At 38.1% G+C, this 18,166-nt stretch overlaps 1 protein-coding gene across 1 annotated transcript; it reads right to left on the minus strand.

Moving 5' to 3' along the window:
• Nucleotides 1–3,119: 3,119 nt before the first annotated feature.
• Nucleotides 3,120–4,617, minus strand: LOC115630523. The gene is made up of 2 exons (XM_030527127.1): nt 4,506–4,617; nt 3,120–4,456 (listed from the first exon to the last, which is right to left on the minus strand). Exons 1-2 carry the CDS (start codon nt 4,517–4,519, stop codon nt 3,232–3,234), a joined length of 1,239 nt encoding a protein of 412 aa, XP_030382987.1. The 5' UTR covers nt 4,520–4,617; the 3' UTR covers nt 3,120–3,231.
• Nucleotides 4,618–18,166: the final 13,549 nt, after the last annotated feature.

Genomic DNA, 18,166 nt, shown 5'->3' on the forward strand with positions numbered 1-18,166 from the left:
ATTTCATCGATTGGAAGTGAAGTTATTGCGTTTTAAGTGTCAGTATGTTTGTGTTATCGGTGCGAAAATGAGCTTCGAACAAAGAGCCAACATTAAATTTTGTTTTAAAATTGGTAAAACTTTTACCGAAACGTTTCAATTGATGGAACAAGTTTATGGCGATGATTGCCTATCCCGTAGCAGAGTGCACGAGTGGTTTCAAAGTGGTCGTGAGGACATAAATGACGATCAACATGTGGGCCAATCAAAATTCGTCATCACCGAAAATTCCATCGAAACTGTGCGTGAATTCATCATAAATCATCCGAAATCATCATTGAAATTGATGGAAATGGAATTGAACATCTCCAACACATCGATTTATCGCATTTTCACCGAACAGTTGGGCTTACAAAAGGTGTGTGCACGGTTTGTTCCGCACAAATTGACTGACGACCAAAAATTGCTCAGAGTCGATTATTTGACCAAAAATCACATTTTAACCATTAACCACTCGCCGTATTCACCTGATATGGCACCGTGCGACTTCTACCTTTTCGGAAAAATGCATTTGCCCATGAAAGGAAAGCGTTATGCAGACGTAGAAGCCGTTCAAAAGACTTGCACCATCATACTGGCGGCCATACCGGCCAACGAGCTAAAACACTCGTTCGACTTGCTTTTGGATCGTGCAAAAAGCTGTATTGAAGCAGAAGGACTATTTTGAATAAAATAAATTGATTTTGCCGAAAAAACCATTTGGTCTGTTTTTTTTAAAAAGTCCTGTTTACTTTGGAACACACCTTGTATATATGCGTTTCTTAAAAAAAACGTTGTTTGTCTTCAATATGCCTCAAATATTTAGCATATTCTATATAGCATAGTTCTTAAATTTGCTTGGATTTTTACTAATTATTTAAAATTAGTTTGATCTTTAATTTGAAAATGTTTGTTTGTATATGTTTGTGTATGTTTGTTTGTATCATTGACTATAAAAGCTTGCACACACCCTTACTATAAAGCATGTACAATTATGTATAATGCTTACAGAAGGTCGAAATACAACATACATTCATGAATATTGCTTTACAATTTTATTAAACAAATTTATTTTAGTATGGCTGCAAATTTAAATTTAGATTGACTACTAAATAAATACGAAAATGCTGTTTATAATCCTTTTAATTATGGGTATTTTCATAAATTGATAAATTCAGTCGTGCATGTTGCACAAAATATACAAAATTTGATTGAAATAAAAAATCTGATTGGCAATAACAATTGATACAAATTACCGCTCGATAATTCAATTAGCTTTTGAAATTTACAAAATTCGAGTAGTATATCAGAAGAAACTAATTTCGATGGTAGTACGTGTTTTGTCATTTATTTTTGTAATTTTCTATTCGCCTTAGACCAGGGTAGAATGTGTAAAATATTACGTCGAAAAGCTCATTACTTTTGTACCAGCATTCGAATGTAACCGCAACAACATTGATGGGCAAACGAAGTTCAGACGAGTGGCATTGGTGGTGGTGGTGGTGTTGGTGATTGTGGTTGTGGTGGTGCCTTTATCACGTCCAAAACGTACCTCCAGGCAACTTGTTTCGCGTAATGTGACATTTTCTCCAACTTGTTGTGCAGCATGTTTCGTTATTTATGTATGCGCCTGTTGCCAGCCAGCCAGCCAGCCATTCTCCCAAGCCAGAGAGCCAGCTTGCAACTTTTGTTGCAATTTGTTTGTTGTTTTGGTGTGTTGGTGTGTTGGCAACTTTGGCCACCATCGTTGCCACCGCTTGCTTGCAAGTTCTGTGTAGCCCTATTTTGGCAGGCGGCTCCGGCTGCTGCCTGATAGTGGCTCTGGTTAGTTGGTTGGTGGTTACTGTTACTGTTACTTGCTTACTGCCAGCATTTGGGTGGCAAATAAATCACGTATTTAAACAAGTTTCCGAGTACGTCCCAAAATTCAACTTCAAACTGTAAACTGTAAACACTGCACGTACACAAGTTTGGTTTATGACAAATGTTCACAGAATTCCAAAATAATAAAAAAACGAACAACATTATTGTCTTCGCAAGTCGACGTCAACATACTCTCACGCTTGTTTCTGTTCGCTTTTAAACAATATTTACATACAATGCAATGTAATAATAAAACACATCAAACAGTCAGTCAAAAAGTCTCGTCTAAGATTTATTTAAAAATCAAGCCTTTTCCACAGTATAGACGCAAACATATCTGATATTTTGAATTTCCTTCTCAAGCTCAAAATGTCGTTAGTTTTAAGGTTAGTCCCATACATTATTTTATTATTTATTTAATTTGCAATCTTTATCATAGCTTGAAATTACAATGAAATAACTGCTAACTGAATACGCTAGTCATTAATTATTTAAGCCGATATCACTATACCTTAAAAATATTATCTTATGTTAACTAACTAGGTTAGGAGTTATCTAATTATATTTCTCATTTAATTTCATATTTACTTATTCAATTTTAATATCACATTTTTATAATTAATTCTTTTTTATTTATATATTCAGGTTTTTTTGTATATTTGATTTTTTACTACTACTGTGTTGCCTGTTCAATATAAATATATTAATATTTTACTTTTTAGATTAGTTAGTTAATTGTAAAGTAAATTTCACTGGTGATTGTTTTTTTCAGTTATGGGGTAACTGCTTCCACAAACGAACAGCGAATATGAATGTCAAAAGGAATAATCTATATACTCTGTATTATTTGTTCTTTTTGATGAAGTAAAAGAGAATTTTTCATACAAATATTTTGGTTCTTTTCGTATGCAAAAAAGTTATATGATTACTAAAATTGCATTGTCCAATCTAAATTTTTGAAAATTTGGCAACAATTTTCATCTGCCTGTTTATTATATCAATTATTTAAATTGTTTAAAATAAAATAAAATATTTTAACATTTCTTTGTAATTAATGTTATGTCAAATTTTTGTATAACCAATGGAAATTCAATATTGATGCGAAAGCTAATACATTTTAAAGCTTGGAAAATGTATCTTAGATTCTAAAGAAATACAATAAATAAATATTTGAAGAATATTTGTAATTGTGATGCAAACGCAATCTAAAACTAGTCATGCCATCTGAAAGAGTATGGTTCGTAGAAAAACAAGAAAGCCACTACAGAATGGAGTTTATTTCTTCCTCGTTACATCTGTTATATACATTCTGGATTAACGTTGCCTAGTTTATCCCTTGACAAGCACATGTTACGAGTACAAAAGTATGCCCATCTTGTCTGCGTCCAGCTTGCGCTCCCAGAGCAGCTTGTAGGAGATGTCGCCACACTGCAGGCCATACTTTTCGGATGGTGTTGGATATCCATTTCTGAACTGATTCAAAATCGGCAGCAACTCAGCAATGGCGACGCGTGTTTCAGAGTGTTTGCTCGAGTGTAAGACGAGAACGAAGCCATTGGGGAAAAGGGCAAACCGAATGGGGTTGTCCGGCAATTTGAATGTGACAAATGGTCGAGCCTCACGATTTGAAGACACCTGGTCGGCATATGCTTCAGTTAGTTTCAACAGGTCGATTTTGAAGGGCATGCAAAAGGATGCATGCACAATGTTGTGTGAGAAATGTTTGAGCTCCGCCTTGTAATCGAAGTCCTGTAAAATCTGCAGGACTTTCAGCAGCGAAATGCGAGCGCCCGAAGCTGTTAAGCTTTCGCTGGTCATTTTGCCATTAGCATATATCTTAACGACAGCATGCGGATTGTTAAGGCACATCGATAGGGCGGGATGGCTGTCTGGGTCGTAGCAGGAGTCGGAGAGCAAAATGCACAGCTCGAAAAGGTTAAACTCATAGTTGACATCCATGGCGCAAATGAATGGGCGGAAGAGCAGCTCCAGGTGCTTTTCGACGATGCTCAGCTTGCCCACGTCATCGAATATGTTGTCGTAATCAATATCGAAGTCGGGTATTATAGGCGATTCATCGCGTAACTTCCTTGCCGTATTTTCTTTGGCACTATCAGCCATTAATGCCTGCACAGTAAATGGATTCAGGACACTTTTTCTTTGCGCTGATGCAGTGTTGACATCATCATTGATGCAACCTTCATTATTGTTTTCATCATCACTGCTCGAGAATCCTGTTATCCAATCCAATGTGCTCATGAGGGTTGTTATGTCTTCAATATCAATGCCCTTGTTGGGTTTTCTTGCCGTTTCCGTTTGTAGTCCGTCACGAATTTTCATTTGCTCTAGTTCTTTCCGCAATTTATTTATATCGATGCTGTTATCCGTCTCGTTGGGACCTAGCACCTTCAGAAATATATTTTCAGCCGGTTCTTCGTCGCACTGCTCCTCGGTTGCGGCCGCAGACTCTGTCTGTTCTGCGAGTACTTCCGCTTTTCCCTCTTCTTTATTTTCACGCTCTGCATTTTCAGCCTCTACATCTTCTACTTTCTTCGCACTCTTCTCAGAGTTCGTTCTGCGTGTTTAATGTTAATGTGTGGACAAAAACATATTGCAAAACTTACCTTTCTAGATCCATGCTATCAGTGTCTCAAAACACTTAGTTGCAGCCCTGATCTTTAAAACAGTCTTACGTTATTTAACTTTATCAAAATATAGTCCTTAGAGTTTGTGTACAATAGTTTTCTGTCTTGTTCGCTTTTCAGACAATAAAAATTAATTTGACAAATAATTCTTACTATTGTGAGCTGTGCAGATTTAAATGGCAATGAACATTTCTCTGCAATATCTGTCATGAAATATCAGTTAATGTTTATAATTTAATTTTAAGGATCTTTATCTTTGCCATAAATCATTCATATGGGTCATCTGTGTGCAAAATGTTGGGTTCTTAGCACTTGTAGAGTCTAGCTCTAAGTGTTTTTATATGGCCTTAGTTACGGAAAATCACTTCTGGCGTGGGATTGGACGGGGTACTCGGCCGCTACCTAGTTTCAATGGCCACCACTAATGCCTGCTTAGTGTTATCAGCAACTAAATTCTTAAGAGTACATGTTTTTTTGCAGCACTACTTTATTGGAAAAACAAATTTTCCACTGTTTCCTTTGGGTACAGGGCATGAAATGTTGTATCTATTTATTTATTTAAAAATCAATAACAAACCATGCTGAAATTTTATACAAAAAAGAAAAACTTGAGATATTTTAAAACAGAATTCAATGTTAGAAGAAACGCAGCAATAAAGTACTAATCTTAAAGGGTGTATTTTAGTCGCTGAAATAGACGACTTAAAGATAATTTAAATTACAGATAAGCTTTGGTATTTATATTTTTTATTTGTATATTTGTTCATAATATTGGATAAATTACAGAGCAGTTCTAAGGGTACGATATTGTACTTAAATACAGCAAAGCCGTTTGATTTTAATAAAGCAATTGCTGTTTACCGTAGAATCTGCAGTTTCGTACATTTGTCTAGCTTTTATTTTTATTTATTTCTAATTATTATTTTGAGAATTGGCCTGGAGCTTTGTCATTAACACGACAGTTTGACATTTTTATATAAGTGACCCCTCTTACAGAATTTAAAGACTGCAGGTAATATTTTGAAATTATGCCCACTCAGGAACGAACCTTTATGAAGCACGACAATATTGGAAAAGAAAATTTCCACTGAGGTTAAATAAGAAGTTCCTTTAGGACGCATCATTATTACGTATACAAGTATGAGTTCCTAATTTTGGATAAATTAGGGCTGTTCTTTATAGTTTTTTGGTGTATTGGAAAGTACATACTTAAATACAATTAACTCTTTTGCTTTCAATTAAGCATTTGCTTAATTATCGTACATATTTACTGCTTTAACTTTTATTCTTATTTATTTATTATTATTATGTTGCGAATCGGCCTGCAGCTTTGGCATTACACAACAGTTTGACATTTTTATATACTTATAGTAATTAACCACTCTTAGAGAATTTTAGGTCTGCAAGTAATATTTTTAAATCAAGCACGAACGAGCCCGCATTATGGAATTACACTTAGCTCTATGAGCTATGCCAGGTCCCGCTTTCACTTTGAAAACTACAAAACATATACATAAGTACATACAGGTACATGTATGTATATAGTATGTAGTCGTATGTATGCAAGCATGTTATTTAATTTATGTGCTACAAATTAACATCGTGATAAGATTGGAAAACCATTTACGTCTACTTGTGCCCTTGTCAGGTTGAAATTTACACACTGTTGACCATATTTTATGTCCATTCTGGTTATGAAATTTACAGAGCTGTCAAAAAGAGTTCAGCGACATTTTAGTAAATATTGAAATTTAATCAAGCAAAGTGCACAATACACAGACACACAAGCACACACACACACATACACACACACATAAAGACACAAACATATAAACAGAAGTACTGACGGCAGAGGCTCCTCCTGCCACCATCGATGCGTCCACCCTTCTTCCCCGCCGCTCAGACACCTGTCAACGTCGTTGGCGTTAGCTTCCTGCAGGATGGCTGGTGACTGAATAACATGCTTGCGCTGTGTGTGTACACAATACATCAACATGTGTGTGTGTGTGTCTGTGTGTAAGTGTATGGGTGGGCAACGCGAGTGTGAGTGTACTTTTGTTTGTGTGTGTGTACGTGTGTTTGGCGAAGTCAACAATCAATTGAATCGATTTCATTTTACAAATTGCGTTGAATTTTGTGGTGCAGTCAGCTGCAATTGACGGCGCGTCGAGGACGAAGAAGCCAGCGGCAACAATAACGAGCCCCGGGTGAGCATAATGTGTCTTATGGACTGATTTTGATGGTCAATTGTCCCAGCAACAGATTCTAATTGGAAGTTCGTGCGCAATGGCGGAGGGGAGAAAATGGAAGACAAGCAACAGCTCCAAAGAGAAGTAGAAGAGCAGGACTTTGAAGTGACAAGAAATCGATTTGCCGAGCACTTTCTGTTGCGCATCAACGCTTTCAGAAAAAGTACACAATAGAAATGAGAACGCCACGTTTCCAGCCACTATCTGAGCAAACAAATTATAGACTCTTACAAGCATGGGTTTGGAAGAAGAGATTACAAACATACTGTGAGATTACATACTGCTATGATGTTAAAATAGATGATTTCTTTAAATAAATCATATGCATTGGCTGGATATATTATATAGATATATTATGTATTTGAGACTCTTTTTATCAAGCTTCAATTACAGTATTGTCGACTTAATTAACATTTATAGATAGGTGTTTAGTCTTACATTTTTAAATATATTTGTATTGTTTTTTTAATGTGAAATTTAGCCCTATATGAACAATCAATATAACAAAGAACTAATCTACTAAAAATATCGATTGCGAGACAATATTTTAATGTGTGATATTTTTCCATTGTGTTTAAAATTAAACTTTGATTAAAAAGCATAAGTTGCTGATCAACCAATTATTGCCAAAAGTTCATTTTAGCTTCCTTAATCATACATAATCCAGTTTTAATGTTTCCAATTGAAATAGGTGCAGATTTGGAAAATATTCAACACTTCAAATCCAACTTTAAACTGTTCTAACGAGGCTATCCCCCTCCTATCTCTTTATTTAAAGTAAGAAAACCTAAATAAAAATATCGACTGTAGCAACGTGTGTATTTTAAAAATGCTTAAAATATCTAATTAAAGGTCCCAATATTTTAATATACTACCTTAATTACGTGCTGCTCAGATTGAATAAACGATATCAACGACATTCCCCATTTACCCCCCATTATAATTAGATTGTGACTGAAGTAATGAACACATGCGAGTACATTCGTAAAACAAATTAATTAGAGAGCATGGAGAGCATGGATGAGCGACTTCTGAGTACAATCAGTAATTGTATTTATCGATTATTATATATAAATAGCACATAAAATAAACACCTAATAATAAATCATTGTATTAGTAGCGAGCTACTGTTGGATTTGATGAGAGTCCTCGTTTATTGGAGAGCGAGTTTGCGAGTACATGGAAATGTTTGAGATCGGCCTTGCATTGACCGCCACTTATTGTCAAATTGAAAATGCATTCAGCTATTTTCCCCCATTCTTTACAGTCGAATAACCCAGTAAGCTGGACATGGCCACCACCTACGCATGTCACAATTAATAGAGGGGCCCAACTGCATTTGCCATTTTGCGTGCAGTAATTAAAATTTGCGGCGACAACTGCCGCCAGAAGGACAATTTCGACAGCGACAGCGACTGCTACTGCGACTGTGGCTCTATGGTTGGTGTGGTTGTGTGGCTGTGTGGCTGTGGCGGTAACGGCGGTGGCGATGGCGTCGGCGGCTGCACTGGCGTCTGCTATTGGCCCTGATGGTGCCACTCATTTCAATTTCAAATTGAAGTGGCGTTTTTGTGTTGGGCGAGTAATTAGAACATAAAGTCTAATCGAAGCGCTCACCAGGGACGCCCCATGGAAGTGCCATTTCCCAGAAAAACCAACTCAAATTACATTTGCTTTGGGTAGCCGCAACGCCAGGCAGTCGGGCAGTCAGGCAGTCGGGCCTCCGGACTGGCTTGCCCTGGTTCGGTTTGGTCTGGTCTGGTCTGGTTGTGATGAACAATTGGAGATAAGTGCGGCAGGCATGAAATATAGCAAATAAAGCGGTCGCTGCCACACAACAGGCGAGTTGCAGGGGCGGAAAGAGTCGGCCTGAGCACTCAAATAAAATGTCGTCAGCACGCAATGTTTTCATTTTCCTAATAGTCATCAGTATGTTCCCAGTGACGAGCATTTGGAATAATTACAATTCCTTTGCGGTTGGCAGAGAAGGCGGCGGGGCCGGTGTACAGTGTACGGTTTATGGTGCTGGGTGTTGGGGATTGGGTCATGTAATCGTTTTGTGCAGCGACTTTTGCTTTTGTAATTTGTTAGAAAATTGATTAACACTCGGCGTGTGCGGGCATGCAATACGAAACGCCATTAACCTCAGCCCACAATCCAACGCCCGTATTCCCAATGGCGGTGCTCGCTTGCCACTAGCTACTATGCCAACGGCCACAAAACAGTGACAACATCAAAGACATCTTAGACATCCCGGATGTCGTCCAGAAGAAACTTTATCGTTTCCCAACGAATCCGATTGACACATTAATAAATGTTGCAAAATGCCAGCGACAGTTTCGGGTTTCGAAAATAGAGTGTTAAGTGCAGCAGAAAGTTTTCAGTATCCATTTTTTTTTTCTTTTTTTTTGGTTTTTTTGTTAGCCTCCCGAGCTTATAAAGTGTTTTGTGCATTTCAACGCATGACCGGCAAAGGAAGTGCAAACAAACGCATGCGATCTGGAGCTTCTTCACCCACAACTTAAATTGAATGCCGCCGTCTTGCCGTAGAACTTCTCAACTTTGTTGCCTAGGGTGGTCGGTGTCCTTAGTCCTGGTGCCACAGCTGGTGCCTCATTCCCGGTTGCTGTCGCAGTCGCTGTTGCTGAAGGTGTTCATGCGTGCAAAGAAATCAATAGAAAAAGTTTGAAATTACAAAATTGGAAAGAAAACAAATAGTGGGGCGTAGGAAAATAAACAAACAAACAAACGAACGAATGCCCGAGCAAACCAGAGCGGCAAAATGTTAGCTTTGGCTGGCCAAAAGCAAACAAATCCTCTGACAAATGTTTAAAAGTTTAACTGCAACTTTTTGCCAACATGCAGACCCACAAACTCTTCGAGTCCATAAAATATATGCAGTGCCAGGCTGGATTATAAACTTTGTTCCAAAGGGAGTGAGTGGATCCTTTATCATATGGATACATACAACATTTGCTGACAACATGTCAAGAAATAAGTGAGTGGCGAAATATGTTATTATTCCACGTATGTATGTAATAACAATAAAACATAACATAAAACAATAATAAAGAATTATTAATATATTCCTAAGTTAAATCAAAACTAGTACGTATTATACCCAAACCTGGGCGTTTTGTTTTATTTTGAAGTGATTTCAAAATTGCTTCAAACATGTTAAAGGCGCTATTAGATAACATTGATTTCCTTATACCCTGTACCAGAAAGCTGAAAAGGGTATAAGCATTAGGTTTGTAGAAAGTATGTAATACAGTGGTCGGGATGTATGTAATATACTTACTCGAATAAAACGGCAAACTAACTAGGCTTGGGCATATTTCGTCTTAAAAATTACCTATTATACGCACATTTATTTTCATTAACCGCCTTAAAAAAATGAGAAGCTTATCAATTCGTCTGTATTTTCTTTAATTACAATATTGTCAAGTTTAAAAAGAGAACACAAATTTTTTGAGAAATTAGGCCATTTTACTATTAAATTCATTTAATCGAAAACTTTCTTCTTTCTTATTTCATGTTCAGTTATTTATTTTACTGCTTTTGTTTATTAAAACTTCATATATACGATTTTCCATGCTGTTTACAAGGTTCTGCAATACTGCTGACGCGATTTTCTTCCAGCAGTCTTTGGTTGATGTTTTGTGTTGGGGCCGAGGAAAATTGCCGTCCATTTTTATTTATGAACTTCTCTTGCCAGTATGTCTCAAAGATTCTCAATTGGGTTAAGGCCACCCCAAAAAGATGAAAGAAATCGATCGATGAGCGATATGCCTGTATGTATGAACGACTGGATTTCCGGAACGACTTGGTCTCTATATTCGCTTTATCCCCAGACAACAGGAATTTATTTCATGTGTTTGATTTTTAATCCCATTCTCCCGATACAGAATTACGTCAATACTGACCACACTTCCAAAGATACATGTGTGAATTAAACCTCGCATGCATAATTAATAAATAATTATATACAAACTGCAGGAGTATTTCATTGAAGTAGTATTTGCTTAAATGCCGGAAAACGCAGCTGAAAAACTCGTAAGCTACATACAAGTATGGAAAGATCTCAATGTCCAGGAAAAATGATATTTTAAAGCTTTTGCATGCGCTAACGAGCCTGAGCCTTCAGTTTTAATTTTAAACCATTTCCATGGCTGCTTTTAGCGCTTATCCAGGACGAGGTGTAATATTCACACCATGTTGGTCATCGCCGATGTCACATGTGTCTCCGGGCGGCGCGAGAACGTGTATGCGCATAAATTATGCAGTCGATGGGATTTAAAACTGTCGTTGTGGCAACGGCTCCCGAACAACGCAACCACCTTCGTCCCACACAGCACCGCCCAGTTCAGCCCCATCCAGTCCCGTCAGACGCCCTGATTTATGCGCTTCGAATGAAACACGATAAAAACGCGCGGCTGAGAAAATATTGACGCGATCGCTCGCAAACTGAGTGATTTATCGTTCGTTTATTGGTTTGACTTGATAATTGTGTGCAATAATTTAAGCCAACAGCTAACAAGCACACAATTTACAGTTAGCTGGCAGCCAAGTTAACCCATTTAATGTAAAAGCGATCAAATCGAGAACCAGGCCATTCAAATGTTATCGTCGAAATGGCACTGTGAGGACCACAACACACTTTCCAATGCATATTTAAGCTATTATGTGAGCCTGCATACATTATTCTACTTGTGTAGAATGTAAAATGAAACTTTGCATGGCCCTTAGAGAATGAGCATCTCCGCCCCTCCCGGCCCCGGCCCCGGCCCGCTCCTTCAAAACAAGGGCAGAAACACACCTCAAAGTGTGCATAAAATGTGCAAATTATTGCGAAAGAATTGTGCCATGGGCCTGAAAGTTTAACCACAACAAAAGCTTTTATGCGAATGTAAACGTAAAAAATGTCCCGTTAATTTCCCAACGGCATGACCATAACTAAAGTATGCGCCACACCACACCCCCACCCCCCACGCCCCTCTGCAAGTTGGAAGTTGTTGAAATTTTAACACTGCGAATGCGACGGAAAATGACGTGGGCGCCCAGTGCGTAGGTGTTAAGGTAAAAGAATGGATGTGGATGTGGATGTGAATGTGGCAGCGCGATTCATTCAGCACAACAAACTGGGTCACAGCGACAATGGAACACAGAAAACGGTGTTGCAGACGTTCCCCCAAGGAGAAACTTAACAGATTTTTTAGGGTAAAGAAATCGTTGTTGTGCTGCTACCTCAGCAACCGTAACAATCCTAGGTGAATGGTTGGATGGTGGTTTATTGCGTCCTCAGAGCCAGAACAAATACAAGTTGTTTGGCATAGATTCATGGCTAAAATAAACGTGTGCTTGTCAACATATAAATAGAGTGCTCTGGAATATATGTGGATGCCTTAATAAGGCAACAATTCGATTTCTAGAGGTAATAGAAGGCCTCTTCAACCCAGCCTATGATATATGCTGAAAATATTCGTACTCGTTTAAACTATACGATTACTTTGGCGTACGAAAACATCAGTATCGCTTCATTTATATAATTATTTAAAACCTGTATTTTGCCGCTAATACATTTATTTTATATGAAAGCATCTGCTTCCTTCTTTCCATTTGGTCAAACCCATCAGGGTCCTATATTTTCATTAAAAAAGTTTGTTAACAGCCCTATAAACTTAGCCTCAAGCTTGTTTGCCATATAATATAGTTATTTGACATATTATCTGCGTCAGTTAAAACTGTGGCAGGAGTTCTTATAGAAACAAAAACAGATGCTACCTTTTTTTATGTGAGATCAAACATTCATCCAAACAAACACAACATACCCTTATACTTTTGTCTGAAGAGTATAAAAAATGAACATCTCCCCAATGAAGTGGGATCCGTAATGTGTCAGTAAGAATGTCCTGCCAAAGAGTTTTATATCAAAAATTTTTTAATTTAAAAGTATATAAAAATATGCAATTGTTTCTGCTAAAAGGGCCAATTGTGTTCCCCTACTAATGATCGGCGTTTATTACGCCTTTGTCAAAGGTTTTCTGTTGAAAGTGTTAGACAAAGAAGATATTGTTTTTTGCAACTCTCAGTTGTATACGTTATCCGAAGCAAGAAGCTGTTAGCATTAGAATGAAGAATGCTTTCTCCTGAAACCAGCAATAACGCTCACTTACAACAACCTCTTTCATATTAAAAGCATACGAATTGTATTATAATTCTGTGTGTTAAGCTAATAAAAATCAGCTACATTACAAACTATACATACATACATTTTGTGTGAACGTTCATTTACATAGTACAGTCATGAAAATAGGTATAGACATTGATTTGCAACTACATTGCCAGATTTTAGAGTATTAAAAAAACTGAATAGTTTGCATGTTAAATTGAAATTATCTTTTGTGAGTTTTAGTCACAATGTTAAACACAGGACATCGGCGATTAGTATTTGTTCCTCAATCCGCCACCACATACATTACATGATCACTGTTTGAAGTGCTATTAACAAATAACTTGCATCTACCATCTACCAACTAAAGAGTCAATAAAACTTCAAAACAACTTGTTAACGCTAAGGCAGTGTTAATTGCGGCCTAACCATGACTCTAGAAAGAAACGCATTTACACATAACGAATTGTAAAATAGAATTAATCTATCTATAAATATTAAGGCCGTTATTTTGAAGCTGTAGGACTTGCTGCAGAATATGATTGATAAAACGGGTGGGAACTTTAAAGTCCCTGGTAATGACTGCGGTCGTCTTCTGCTGTTACTTAAGAACATAATAGACAATCAAACGCTCATTAAATGAAAATGTTGCCAATTCAAAGCACGCTCGAAGCGCTTTATTCTTTCTCCTTTTCTTACTAATTGCAACTTTAGTTGTCAGCTGCAGTTGACATCAATGCTTGTCTACCATTTTGAAAGACACGCGGGCCATGTGATAAAACACACATACACACACGCACAGAATCAGCAGCACCAGCAGCTCTTCTCTGTATGTATGTGTGTGTGTGTGGCTGTGTGTGTATGTGTGCTGCACAAATGCCATCCACATACACTCAACTCGAGAGTCATTCAGCAGATCAATGCAGTAGTTGCATGCTGCTCAAGTCTTTTATTCATAAATTGCGTATACGCCCCATTTGCTGTGAGCATTAAAAGGGGCTATGGCAGATATGAATGCATATATAGTACGAGTATGGGTGTGTGAGAGCGTATGTGTTTGTAGAGCTGTTAGGCATTATGTAAGCGTTCGTCGTCTGAGCTGTCTGAGCTAGTTGTTTATGCAATGGATTTTGCGTTTTTATAGCTAAGTGGCAAAAATGACTGTGAGATTAACATGAAAATGCGCCCAAAATCGTTTTGGCCTCCTTTTGGCCAGCTGCCCAGGCCCAGCTTCTTCATATAAAAATGCATAATTAAACAGCGCACAAAGCGAGAAAAAGGAAATCGTTGCAGGCCAGCAGTGATCCAACAATTCCAGTCCAGCAGTCCAAGAGTCCAGCAGTTTAGCTTTCCTGCAAAAGCCACCGACTAGCTAGTCTGTCGAGCCGCATAAATTCGCATTCACCGCATCATAATGTCCGCAAATCCTGGCCTTTTGCAATTTTAATAAGCACTCAAAAATGAAAAGGAGTCGACTACGTGTTAGGGGTCGTGTGCAGGCCGTGCACGGGTCTTTAAGGAATTTTAATGGCCGTTCCCAGCCCAAAGCCAAAGGCAAAGGCAAAGCGGACATGGCCGCAGTTGCCGCAGTTTACCTTCTGCATATTTTATGTCTGAATTTTAATGAAAATTAATTCGAAATGTTTGTGCAAAACGGCGACGGCAGCAGCATCGGTGCTGCCGGAGATGTTGTTGGCGTCAGCGGCAACGACAGTGGCAACGGCAGCGTAGTCGACACCTGAGCGGCAAATATTTAACTGATGTACTTGCGATTTATTTTTTAATCCTTTTGACTAGCAGCTGTGCATCGTGCAGCATATGGCATCGACGGAACTCAGTTGAGCACAAAGCACACAACAAATGGCAAATGGCCACCAGCGGCAAATAAAACATGCTACGCTGATTGATGACTTTGACTTTTGGCTATCATTTATCATAGATACTATACTCGTCGTAAAGTACGGCCCAGTAGCAGCGGCAGCAGTTTGTTGCCGTAGTTGTTGTTGGCTTTTGTCAATGTCAGCGAGCAAAGCAACGACTGCCATAGCCAACAGCAACAGATGACGCTCATTCGGTTGAAAAATGCGCAGAAAAGTGTCATAAAGGCACAGAGGGTGGCGATGGGAGAGGGGGCAGACTAAGCGTCGTCGGGCTGTTCACAAAAGCAGAGGCCGAAAACTAATTGCAACAAATAATAAAAACTAATAGGCTGTCGAAAAAGCAAACAAGCAAAATGTGGCCTCCGCCCGCCATTTGCCAATGAAAAATGACAAGCAAAATGGCGTGCAAAAACTGCAAAGCAGCAGCAGGCACACATACACATATACTCGTGCGTATAAGTATAGAGCCAGAGCAAGACAGTAGAAGGGGGTGAGAGATCATCATCATGAATCATCATCAAGCGCGCGTATGACAAAAGGCGCGCACACACACACACACACACCCACAAACAGGGACAGTATCTTCCACAAATACCCAGGCAGTGATGCCGCTTCAGCTTTTGCGAGTACAACTTTTTCCTCAATCTTCGTCATTTTGTGTTTAAGTAGTATTAAATGCCGTGCTATATTCTTAGAATAAATGAGAAGATTGATATCGTATCTTTTTTTTATAGAAAATGGTTTCCGGTAACTGATTTAAATGCATAGCCTAATTGAGAAAGGAAACCGAGATTTGGCTTTAAATGTTTTCTACGAAAAACTGTGACCATTAAGAGAACATACCAAAAAAAAAAAATTAGACCGCAAAGATGGAGAAAAACTTATCAGTTTATCAGCATTACAAGCTATCCAGGCTATTCTTAATAAATATGTCAGACTATAATACTTGTACGGATACTAAGCATGTCCATACCCTATAGAATATGACAATCTTTCATATCTATATTTGTAGAATAAATTGATAAATTAATATCGTATCTGTGTTCATAGAAAATGGTTTCTGCTAACTGTTTTAAATGCAAAGCCCAATTGAGAAAGGAACCCGAGATTTGGCTTTAAATGTTTTTTAGGGAAAACTGTGACCATTAAGACAACATACAAAAAAAAAAATGAGACCGCAAAGATGGAAAAAAACTTATCAGCTTATCTGCATTACAAGCTATCCAGGCTATTCTTAATAAATATGTCAGACTATAATACTTGTACGGATACTAAGCATGTCCATACCCTATAGAAAAGGACAATCTTTCATAGAAAATGGTTTCTACTAACTGTTTTAAATGCATAGCGCAATAAAGAAAGGAAACTGAGATTTGGCTTGAAATGTTCTTCACGAAAAACTCCGGCTATTAAGACAAGATTTAAAAAAAAATGAGCCGTTCAACCAAAAACTTATCAGCTTTTACATTACAAGCTATCAGAGCTATTCTTTAATAGAATTGGCAGCATATGTTGCGGATATTTACGATTGAAGCAGCATGCCCATTCCTGATAGAAAAGGTTCAGTTTTATAGTATTTTGGATCCGTTTGAAGCATTAATAAAAACTTGTTGGTCTCCATTAAAATCAGCCATAAAACAAAGGAACTCAGGCCCTAAGCATTTTTTGTTTTCTTAAATTTTAGTTAACGACAAATGTATGCTAAGTTCTGAATAAAGGCTGAATATCATTATACCCTGTACCCAAAGGGTACAAGGGTATATTAGTTTTGTGCGAGTGCACATGGAACACACAGAAGGAGGCTTGGTAGACCCCACAAAGTATATATATTCTTGATCAGCATGACAAGCCGAGTCGATATAGCCATGTCCGTCTGTCCGTCTGTCCGTCTGTCTGTCTGTCTGTCTGTCTGTATGAACGCAAGGATCTCCGAAAGTAGAAGAGCTAGAATAACCAAACTTGGTATACAGATTCTCCTGAGACCGAGAAAGGACGAGTTTGTTCATTTTTTCTGATCCACCCCCCCCCCCACTCCCCCCCCCCCCCCCCCCCCCCTATTAACGATTTTCTATAACTCCCGTAATTCTTGGAATTTTGAACTGAAATTTGGTAGACACATCCAGTTAGTAATTGTATATCCGTATACCAAGTTTCATTATGATAGAATGATCGGAAAGAAAGTTATAGCCATATAACCAGGCCCAATGCACACATACATACATATGTACAAGTACACAAACACACATAGACACGATTCTGATGTAATTGTAAATGTATGTATGCATGCATGGAATATTTTATATTTAATTAGTTAATATTTAGTTAATTAATTAAATTAATTTAGTTAATTAATTTAATTAAATTAATTTAATTACTTTTTTGTGGGGTGGTACAGGGTATTTAAGAGTTGAGCCTGCTCGACTTTAGCATTCCTTTCTTGTTTTTATTTAAGAAGAAAAAATTATATAATTCTGCCATTCTGGTTCTGGTTTTACACGCAGAGAAATTTTTTTTGCAATTACGTTAAATGGCTTAAACTCAATTTCAGTTTTAGTAATACACATTATAAGATTCCATCTTTTTGACCATTTTTTGTTGTACATTTATAACTCATCTAGCCCTTTTTGTTGCACTGTCACGAGCTTGCTCCCTGGAACGGTTAGACAATGCGCCTGACAGACCAACACTTGTGCATGTGAAAGCTAATGTCCTGTCAAGAAGTCGCTTCTTTTGCCCTTAAACGTCACAAATTGCTGAATGTGTGTGTGTGTGTGTGCGTGGTTTTCGAGCGCATTTCTTGTACCCGCTCTCCAGCATTCGGAGACAAAAGGAACTTTTTGCCTTGAATTTTTCACGCAGCGCATCGGGACAAGTGAGACAACGCCAACTTGCAGCGAAGCGCACACCTCGAGCGCGTTGACTTGAGACACTCACATGTCGGAGCACACTTCTCTCACTCATGACAGTTAGGAGTTCCGTCCCGGGTGGCTTCCTGTCTTATTCGTGAAATGATGCGTGTACGAGTAGGCATTTTGCAAAATAAAACACCCATGGATTGATGGACGCTAATTGAAAAGCAAAAACTCTGCGATGCACTGCACAATCACATTGTCATGTGCTTCCAATTAGCAACGAAACCAGCAGCTACAGAAGCTGCAACAAATGACTGAAGTAAACAATAACATGCCCAGGGCCATCCGTCCACAGTGGCTCGTTTTTATATTTTCCAAGAGCTTTTCCCAGTGAACGTGTTCGGGTTCGAAAAATGTTGAAGTAACTCAATATTTAATTAATATTCCAATAAGAGTTTTTTACAACGTTAACAGATTTTGCAGTTTT

Source organism: Scaptodrosophila lebanonensis, unplaced genomic scaffold, assembly GCF_003285725.1.
Source record: "Scaptodrosophila lebanonensis strain 11010-0011.00,11010-0021.00 unplaced genomic scaffold, SlebRS2 tig00001410-arrow-pilon, whole genome shotgun sequence".
NCBI lineage: Eukaryota > Metazoa > Arthropoda > Insecta > Diptera > Drosophilidae > Scaptodrosophila > Scaptodrosophila lebanonensis.